The sequence below is a fragment of the Rhizophagus irregularis genome, chromosome 13 (assembly GCF_026210795.1).
Source record: "Rhizophagus irregularis chromosome 13, complete sequence".
Classification (NCBI taxonomy): Eukaryota; Fungi; Glomeromycota; class Glomeromycetes; order Glomerales; family Glomeraceae; genus Rhizophagus; species Rhizophagus irregularis.
In genome coordinates this window covers 2,714,327-2,725,136 of record NC_089441.1, presented here as the reverse complement: position 1 = coordinate 2,725,136, position 10,810 = coordinate 2,714,327, and the positions used below count along the sequence as shown (strand labels likewise).

At 24.3% G+C, this 10,810-nt stretch overlaps 3 protein-coding genes across 3 annotated transcripts; 1 reads left to right on the top strand and 2 right to left on the bottom strand.

The window, feature by feature from the left end:
- Positions 1 to 4,116: 4,116 nt before the first annotated feature.
- Positions 4,117 to 6,820, top strand: OCT59_005177 (uncharacterized protein). Its single transcript, XM_025320540.2, has 3 exons — positions 4,117 to 4,667; positions 4,755 to 5,229; positions 5,350 to 6,820. Exons 1-3 carry the CDS (start codon positions 4,450 to 4,452, stop codon positions 6,604 to 6,606), a joined length of 1,950 nt encoding a protein of 649 aa, XP_025171054.2. The 5' UTR covers positions 4,117 to 4,449; the 3' UTR covers positions 6,607 to 6,820.
- On the bottom strand, positions 6,600 to 7,672 carry OCT59_005176 (uncharacterized protein; the record flags this gene model as incomplete). Its single annotated transcript, XM_066138202.1, has 4 exons — positions 6,600 to 7,107; positions 7,214 to 7,315; positions 7,461 to 7,490; positions 7,653 to 7,672. 3 exons carry the CDS (start codon positions 7,670 to 7,672, stop codon positions 7,222 to 7,224), a joined length of 144 nt encoding a protein of 47 aa, XP_065997370.1. The 3' UTR covers positions 6,600 to 7,107; positions 7,214 to 7,221.
- Positions 7,673 to 8,997: 1,325 nt separating this feature from the next.
- On the bottom strand, positions 8,998 to 10,061 carry OCT59_005175 (uncharacterized protein). The gene has a single exon (XM_025320541.2). It carries the CDS (start codon positions 9,814 to 9,816, stop codon positions 9,400 to 9,402), a length of 417 nt encoding a protein of 138 aa, XP_025171055.1. The 5' UTR covers positions 9,817 to 10,061; the 3' UTR covers positions 8,998 to 9,399.
- Positions 10,062 to 10,810: the final 749 nt, after the last annotated feature.

Below are 10,810 nucleotides of genomic sequence, written 5' to 3'. Positions count from 1 at the left end.
TTATTTATTAAAGAAAAATAATTAACAAGATCTATTTTCTCTTTAAACAGCAAACTTCAAAAAGAGGTGAAATAAATACAAAAGTATATTTTTTACAAAAGTATATTTTTACTAATTTTTATTTATATTATACACTTCTTTTCTTTTTTTCTAACCTACTAACGTTTGTTTTTACTAATATATTTTACTATTAAACATACTAATAACATTTTCTATTACTAACCATTTTTTACTAACATTTTTTTAATACTATTCTTTTTCTTTTACGAATACATTATTCATACTAATATCTTTATTACTAAAATACTATTTCTTTCTTTTAAATATTAAACAGATAAAAATAAGCGCTATTTGTAGATAACAGATATCTAATTATTTATATAGCTATATAGAATAATATATTTTTTTGTAATCTTTTTTATTATTAATTAAAAAACAATAAAACTTTTAGTTTAATTGAAAATAATAAAATTTGTGTAATAAAATTTTACTTTAGCCCGAATTAAAATTAAAAATTAATCTGAAATTATAATTTTGCCCATATTAAATTATAATATTATATGAAAAAATTATCTATCGTATTGTCAGATAAATGTACGATATGTATCCTATATTTACCCGATATCTATATAACATGTGTCCGATATTATACTGACCAATATCTATATGATATTTATACGACATGTATAAGATATGTGCCCGATATTATACTACCCGATATATATGTAATATGTGCACGATATCTATAATATATATCACTGAACTTCTGCATAAACATTACAGATATCAGGTACCTGATATGTGTGTAATTGTTGCATATCATATACATATCATATACATATCCTACATATATCTGGTACCCGATATGCAACTGATAGCCTCGATTTTAACCTGTGAAAGCGTTCTATCAACTGTAGAAATGCGATTTTACTACCATTCGATTCGTCTTGATGAGCTGATTCCAATGAGCTATAGATCATTTTGATTGGATCAGTAAATAGCGAGATATTCTTAAATTACTGTAATTATTCAAATTTAAAAGTGTAAACTTTTGTAATATTATGTTTTTAGTATAATATTTTGAAATTTTACACCACCTCCGAAATATTACACTAAATTACGCCTAAACAAATTTCCTGATGAAGGGTTGACTGTACTTAGTTTTTGAATTCTTTTGTTTATAAATTTATCATCTGAATTGTCTTTTAAATATTCACTTGGTGGTATATATATAATCATTATTTATAACATTAAATTAACCTATACTTAAACAATTTTGTTCATTGAATTTTTTTTTTACAATTTTAGAACTTTTTTTTCTTCTTGACATATTGAAAAAAAATCTGAAGTATAATAACAATTAATATTACATTAAATATGGTTAAAAAAAAATCTGTGATGCAAAAATTTAAACTAATTTTAATTTTAACTAAATTTGATCAGTATATTTAAATTACTAACTAAAATTTATTCAAAAAAAAAAAATAAGATAATTTTTATAGCTAATGATCATATTTATAAAAATTATCAGTTAAATTTTTACTTTAATATAAAAAAATTTTTTTTTGGAAATTTATAATCAATCAATTGTTACTATATATAAGTAGTTGAGTATAAAGGTTTTGCACTATACAAGAAATCTTTCATAATAAAACTAAATAATTATAGATAACAAAAAGGAAAGAATAAAAGATATGGTAAAATAAATAATGTTATATATTACCTATTAAATATTACTGTATATACCAAATTACCAATTATATGATGATCTAAAAAGTGTTAGTATATTTGTAATAATTATCTTTAATTTAGATTTTTATTTTTACTTTTATCACTTTTTGGGAGACTATATAACTTAATTTTTAGTTAGTTTATTTTTTATTGTTTCTTTTATTGTAATTTGATTAATTGATAACATTTTTAATATAATTAATAAAGATAAAAGCACTATGCCATGTTTGCCCAATTATATGTTTATCTTTAAATAAGTGAATATATATATTATTCCATCATTTTATTTAAAGTTCCTTAAAAATTATTCTGTATATAAAGGTAAGGACTAAGGAGGTTATCAGTTCAAGCTATGCAAACTTTATTATTACTATTGTAATAAAAGATTTCATCTGTAAGTATAAACTGTTATCCAGATAGATTTAAAAATATCTAGTTTCTATCTGGATTCAGAATTTTTTTTTTAAATAGATCTTAATAATATTTATTTAATTGAATTGATTGAATCAAAAATGTTCTTATAAATATAAAAAAACACATTAAGTGAAGTATGATAATGTGAATTAAAATTGCTGTGTGATAACTATTATGGTCAAGAATCGAATTTTAAATTTTTTAAATATTTCAATCTCGGATGTTTTTTTAACATTAGTTACCACTTATCAATACTAAATTGTTAAGATCAAAATCTTTAATGTTAATTTAAATCCTAAATCATAGATCCCAAATTATTAACATATATAAACCTAATATTGATTAGTTAAAAACCTGTTTAACCAACTGCTTGATAACTAAATATTTAACCAATTGAATGTTAAAAAGCAAAAAACATAAATACTTAATCTAAATGTAGATTGTTGATTCGTAAATGAAATTATATATTTTAGAACGTAATGTAAACATTGTGACCCTTAGAAGTAAATTGGAATCTTTTTTCTTTTTAATTCTACTGTAACACTACGTGACTCTATCTGCTTAATCATACAGTCGACCTCCAAATATGATGGTATATCTTAAAAGACTATTGTTATCTCGAAAATATGCATCGTTAATCAGTTATTTTATCTGTTATCGTTATATCAAAATATCCAGTATAATATCTGTATAATTATGTACCAAGATCAAACTGTATAACTTAAATCCTGCTTTCTTTTTCGCTTTCGCTTGCAATGTCCAATTACTAATTCCCAACGGCTGAATTTAAGAACGAATTGCATAATGAAACCCAATCCTTAAATAAAGTCTATAAAGGTTTCAGATTAGATGGAAAAAGAATTAAGTTCTAGTCAGAACATTCTTATCAAGTGACCATTACTCGTTAATTCAGTGTTCAATAAAAAAAAAAAAATAATTATTAATTACTTATATTAGTTATATGAAATATATTTTATTAAACATAGTTTTTTATTTCCTTAAAATTAAATCAAAGATTATTGCGGCAAATACACATAATTCCAAATATTAGTAATTAATAATTGTTTATGCCAAATACCTCATTAAGCAGGTTTTCACATGATTAGTTTAACAATTCTTTACTTGTATAAAACCTTAAAAAAAAAAATAAATAAATTTATAACTCCAATAAAATCTTCGTATTTGAAAGAATAATAACTAAATATATGAAACAAAAGGGAATGTTGGTCAGAAAACTATTTCAGATTAAGATCTTACCGAAAATCCCTACTGCTTTTTCCGTTTTATGCGTTTTATGCATGCAACGCATGCAACATATTCTAAATCAAGTTTACAAACAATAGTTAACGCTGGTGTTTTAACTATATTTATACATACGGTATATTGTTCGAAAGTTCCTTCCCAGAATTTTACCGTTTCATAATTTAGATGAACCCCTTATATGGAAGTTTTATGGCTTGGAACTATGGAATCGGTTAATTTTTTCTTGGTATTCTCCTTGGGTTACATCATATTATGTTAGTGTTTGACTTTCTAACAGGGTAGTATGTCAAATTACGTGGTGTTACAATAACGTACGATCATTATTCGTTAACGATGCTACGATCCCCTTTTATAAAGAATAAATATATTTTTAGAATGAACAAACCGATTTTCAATAAAGACTACGGCAACTGAAAGAAACCATACTACACTGATATGCAAAATGCAATAAAGAAGGAACCGAAACAACGTTACATGCAAATATTAAAACAACGATAAAAATCATATTGTTTTTTTTTGGTTTATTTATAAGGTTAAGTCATAAATTAGTTACAGTTACCTAGAATGGGTTTCAAAACAATATAATTTTTTTTTTAATAATCGACACTCTATTATACAAATGAGTATTATAAAAGTTCATTATATACTATTATTAAACTATAATTGTTTGATATAAAATAGAGGGCGCCTGTTTCCATTTTTCAGTTGGAACATTTTCATTTTTTTTTTATTTCGGGTGGGAGGTTCAATTCAAGTGGATTTGATATCCTCTTATTCGATTAATTAGAAAAGAGCGTTTTTTTGATAAAAGCGTCTTTACTTAAACTGATACAGACTTTTTGGAAAAGTCTGTCATTTTATTTTATTATTTTTATTTTTTATAAAACAAAACGAAATAGAAAAGGGCTGGATTTTCCCTTACAAAAAATTATAAAAATTAATATAAAAATAAATAAAATAAAATAATAATCAGTTTTTACTTCATTTTTTTTTTTTTATCCAACCTTTTAATTTTCTTTTCATTTGAAAAATATTAATAATATGGGATCTAATAATAATTTGACGGCAGTACCGATTTACTCAATCCCCGAAAACGCTGCTATATTGATGTCAGAATTTCGTGGTTTACAAATATATGCTAGTTGCGCTATAGCGATATATTTTTATGAATTAATTGTATGTAGTTTAAGTAAAGATATAAAATGGTATAAAACTAAATTATGGAGTGTTCCCGAAATTGTCTGCTTCTTTCTTGAAAAGTAAGTAATTGTTAACTTTTAAGAAAAGTATATAATGCAACCAATATTTTTATAATAAAACTAATTGTATTTTAACTTCTTTTTTAGATTTACGACGATAATATATTGTGTAATAACATTGATGTTTTTACATTATACATCACATACACAATTATCATGTACTATATTAATATTATTGCAACAAGGTTTTTTCGCCGTATGTACAACATTTCACTGTTTTATACTATTAATTAGATTTAGGATATTTTATCCAAAAAGACCCTACCTTGCGATTTCATTATTTTTATTGGCAATATTGACCGTAATATTTCAAATGATGAATGTATTAGGAATTGGTGCAGTTGATGTTAATAATAAATTGGATGGAAATTGTTACCTTATGAGTGCATTGGAAGGAAATAATAAAATAAAACTATTTTCAGGATTTTTTTCAATTGGGTTTATAATGTTGATGATTTATTGTTGGATTATTTGGATTTTTGTTGGTTATTCATTACATTCTACAAAAAATTTACATTATTATAGTAAAAGAAGATACTGGCGTAGAATTTTATTTGACGATGTTAGTATTACCTCATTCACATTTTAAATTTTTTTTTTTTTAAAAAAAAACATTAACTAACGTAACGTGGACCTTCTCTCTCTTTTTTTTTGTTACTGCGCTTCAACGCGTGATTAATAGGGTTTCATGTATTTCTCATTAATAGCATTTTCACAAGCCATTAATATTATATTTATTATTGACGGAAAAAATTATTTGAGAAAATATATAAATACAACACCATTATTAGTATTAACATCAATCTGTACACAAAAATTATTGGTTAATATTAAATTATTTATTAATAATGATGATGTTGTTGTTAATAATGGAGTTGGTGACTCTTTCCGTTCATTTTCTTTCATCAACGAAAAGGGTGTAGATAGATTGCAAGAATATAAAAATCAACCATCACCTGGATCGTTCATTGATCAATTTTATCTTCAAGGTCAAGGTCATTCACAACAACGACAAGTACAAAACCAACAACAAGAACAATTACAAAATCAACAGCAAAGACAAAGTTACCCACAACAATTAAATCTTCAAATAAATGACCAACAAGATTATAATCAACAAGATGAAATTTTGATTAGAATACCTTCACCAACATATTCATCATTTACATCATCAACAAAAGTAAATTCCATGCCACCATCACTTCCTCCAGTAATAGTACACAAGAATACCAATTCCGATATTTATGAAGAGGAAGAAGTTAGATATTCTTATGTAGAATATGATGAAAAAATGCTTTTAAGTTCTCTTGATAAACTAAATGGTAAACGAAGAACTACACAAGATTTTGGCGGTGCTTTGCTAGAATACTTTAACAGTCTCACGTTATCACGTTGCGCTTCACCTGTTACATCTACATATCCTATAAATCGTAGTAGTAGCAACAATTTAGCACCACGAGATTCTGAACAAATCAATAACTTTGGAATAAACAAAATTAGTAGATTAAGTAATTTAAATATGAATGGTTTTAATAACAAGGAAAGAATGAGTAGTCAATCAAGATTAAGTCAAGGGATAAGAAAAAGTAAACAACAATCTCAACCTATTTTAGTTGATCCAAATGATATATATTATTTTACATATAGCTATGATAATGACAATGAAATTTACCTATTTCCTGCTATCCAAATTCAATCTGATCAAGAAGAGGAAAACATGAAAGAAAAATCTACTACTTCTAACAATTACGTAAGAAAAAGTAATGAATCGTTAACACCACCCTCAATTCGTCATCAATCATTTGCTTTTACTGGTAAAATTACTCCGGATAATAGTGATAACAATTTAGCAGATAATAAAAAAATTGTTAGAGCTAGTGATATTGAAAGTATTTTATCAAAGGAAAAAAATAATGATAAACAATATGGATTCATTTAAATGATATCTTTATTTTTTTTCTTAATAAAAAGGACAATGTAATATATATATATTTTTTTATTTTAAAAGTAGTTATAATTATAAATGTAAATGTAATTGTAGTTTAAAGTATTTTTTTTTGGGGATAACTTTACGGGTTGTCGAAAGTTTTTTTTTTCTTCCTTTGTAATAAAGCAAATCAAATAAAAAAAATTTTAAAAGTTAATATATAAAACACATATTGTATCAATGCGATTGATCTCGATAATTTATTACTGTCTTTTTGTTATTTAAAACTTTATATCTTTGTCCATTTGTTTCTCTCGTTGAGTCGTTGTCGTTGTATACATACTTTACCTTAAATAGATTTCAGTATGATTAATCGGGGTATAGAATGTGAAGTAACAGTAACGGGGTTGTTTATCATATTGTATGGTCTTACTTCTTACTACAACGTATTAGATCTTCAATTCTAAATTGAAACCGAGACACCACTCAGACTAGATGATCAGATTAAATTAGCTAAAAAAAGGAGGGAGATAAAAATTTGGTCTTTGTTAAAAACTTTAACTTTGGCCACTCAAAATCAAGATCTGTTGTGAACAGGTTTGAAACGTAATTGGCGTACCCGACTTTCTAATTACAGATCCCGTTCCATACTTCCATACTCGAGAAGTTGTATAGTAAAAGGAACCAAAAAGGAACCGAACCGTTCACCCCACCCCATTTACTATGATTGGTTTCATATGAATATAAGGTTTATTATTACCGAAAAGAAAATTTTGCCACGGTAATTTATCAATAGAGTATGACCAAATTGTAATGTACTATTTTAGTGAAAAAAAATCATCGAATTTATATTTTTCCGTACTTACTTTCCCCCCTTCAAATGTTTGTTGGCTCGGCTGAGTTATAATTATGATATATTACAAGGTTGTGTCAGGAACCACATCCCATTATAGAATTTATTTTTAAAAATAACAAAAAAATAATTAAAAATTAACTCAAAAAATATCATAAATAAAATAAATAATTAACTAATATATGAAACGACATTTTTGACTGACTTTAAAATAAATATGTACATATGAAACTAAATTATTTATGACAAAATCTTTCTTGCCTTCTTTTCAATATTTTTTTTGGATTGAAAATGGATTAATTAAGTGAATGTTAACTTTCTGATATTTATAGTCATTTAATTTTTTTTACTTACAAGAATTACAGGTTTACAGCCCAACAGATAAGTAAAAAAGTGGCTTTTTGATTGTTATCATTTACTAAGCCTTATTGTAGTTTTTCTATGCCACTGTTATCTATACGCCTAACTCAATTCTAAGTTCCCTTTAAAAGTTGTATCAATGAATAAAAAATATTTTCGGAAATTCGGCAACTGGGTAAAGTACTTTAAGAAATATGTTTTACAAAAATTAGGTTTTACCGTAATTCCGCTAATTTTTCTGTATCGTAACACTTTGATTTCATAATTTAGAAAAAGAAAAAAGAAAAAAGAATAATAATAATATTATTATTATTAATAATAATTATTATTAATCCGGTAACATTTACAAATGGAAAAATTTATAATAATAAAAAAAATATTAATCCGATAACATTTACAGAATAGAAAAAGTTTTTTCAATCGTTATCTCTTTATAAAAATACATTTAAATAGATAAATAAAGAAAATAAAAAAAAAAGTTTTATGACTATTTATAAATCATGTGCACACATTACACATATCCGTGACATTACACACATATCGATTATCAAATCATTTTTGCAACACAAAAAAAAAACTTTATTTTTTTTTGTGCAGAAGTGCAGAAATGACATTTCGGATAATAAAGCGGCAAAATAATATATATTAAAAAAAAATCATCACACCATTGGAATAACAAGTTTTAAAACAAGATAGAATAATAAAGAATCAGTATTTACTATTCTTTATTTTCTTTATTTAGAAAAATATTTACTTTCATTTTATTGATTATATTTATGGTAATGATCTACAATGTATATGATGAAATGTTTTTTTCATCAAAAATCTTCTATTATTTCTTTTTGTACGTAATGAAAAAAAAATTTTTTTTTTTTCATTTCGTTTCGATGAATTTTGATGAATTTTTTTTTCCCGTTTCATTAAATACGCATATTTTTTTCATTGTTATTTATTCCCGATTATTAATTTTATAAATAGTAAATGACAAAGTCGAATTTTATTTATAAAAAATGTAAATTTTTTTTTGATGAGGTTTTTGTTTCACCTTAAGTGGATCTCAAAGATGAATGTAGTTTAGTGGTTTACACAAAAAAAAATATATCCCTCGGAAATTATTTTTTTTGTTATGTAATATTTCATTTCTTAAAACTTGTTTTTTCATTCGAAACTTGTTCTTTTTTTTTTTAACTAAACGTTATTAATGCAAAAATTGCAAGACTCATTTATTTATTTATTTATTATTTATTTGGTAATTTTTTTTTTAAAAAAAAAAAATAAAAAAAAAAAATCTAAGAGAAATATGCAATACTACAAATGTATACAAATGATTTTTCAAATTTATACAATGAAAGGAAAAAAAGGAAAAAAATTCTTGATATATATAAAAATATATATATAAAGGAAAAAGGGAAAATTGCAAAGTGAAATATTAAAAAAAAAAAAGCAATGCTATATAACTTTTAAAACCCTGTTTTAAAACGAAAATCAAAGAACCCGCTTTTTTTTAAAAAAATGTAATTTTTCATTTGTTATTATATTATATAAAAATATTATTTAATAATAAAAAAAAAAATTGTCTCTTTTTTTTTTTCTTATATATAATCACTTCTAGCCCTCCTTCCATTTGGTCTCTTGTTATTAATCATGGACATCATAAAATAATCGTCATTACTAACATAATTATTTCCAGATCCGTTAGAATTATAAATCGTTGTTTTTGTTGATTTTAGAATATGTTTCCTTTGTTTATTATGAATGGTGTCTTTAATAGTAATCTTTGTATTCTTTTGAGGACCTCTTTCAAGTGATAATTTATTTATACCCCATTTTATAAAGTCAAATACGACACCACCAGAAAATTCCACGGCCAGAAATCCTAGACGGATCGATATAACAAATAAGGCCAAGGAAGAAGTTAATATCGCGAACAATGTAAAAGTTCCTAAAACGCTAATAATGAGTGGCGCACATAAGACTAGAAATGGAACATAAACGTAATGTGATGGCATAGTTTATATGGAAAATTTTATTTTATGATGTGTGATTTTTATTAGGATAAGTTGGAAAGGTGGACTAAAAAAAGTGATATTTCAAATGTTTTAAGCGACCAAGTAAAAGGAAAATGAAGCTTATTTATGTAAAAAAAAATCATATATAAAAATTGGGGTAGTGGGGTTAGAAAGTGGTACTAAAAAAAAGTATGTGTGGTGGAGTAACAAAATATTTTTTTTTTCTGTCAAGATTATGATGAACACAATATAAACAACTTGTAATGAAACTGGGTAGTATGTAATATATATTTATAATTTATATATAACGCCCTACATGGTAAGTCATGTGGCCAATGTTGTAATGTAGCACAACGGGGTATATAATTTATTATAATGTATAGTAAGTTCTAGTAAATATGTAATGTGCGTGCATATGACCTATTCATTTTGACATCACCATTTCAATAATTCGTTACTGTGTATTTTTTATATTTTATAAAGTATATGTTATCTGTTACATTAATAAGCAAAAAAAAAATTGTTTCATTTTAAAAAGTATATTTATGTAAAAAGGCGTTACTTAAAAACAAGTTCTTTTTTCTTATCTTTGATTTTCCTGATTGAAAATATAATCTTATCTTATCAAAATTCCTTTAATTGGAAATTCCATGGATTTTGATTCTATATTGGTGAAAGCTTTTTTTTGATAATCTGCAATAAAATAAAACTTCAAAAAAAAAAAAAAAAAGAAATAATTGTATTATAAAAAAAAAGATCAAAATTATCTTATATTCAAAGATTTAATTCGCTCTTTGATCTAAATAAATAAACATATGCAAAATATTAATTTATTAAAGAAAGTCATTTGATCAATGTTTTTTGTTTTTAAATTTCAATTTTCTTTGTTTTATCTTGTTACTCTGCATTCTTAATAAATTTTTAACCCCATCTATATAGTAGTAACTACTGTAATTCCCTTTTTGATATATGAAACAACAAAAAAAATTTTTTT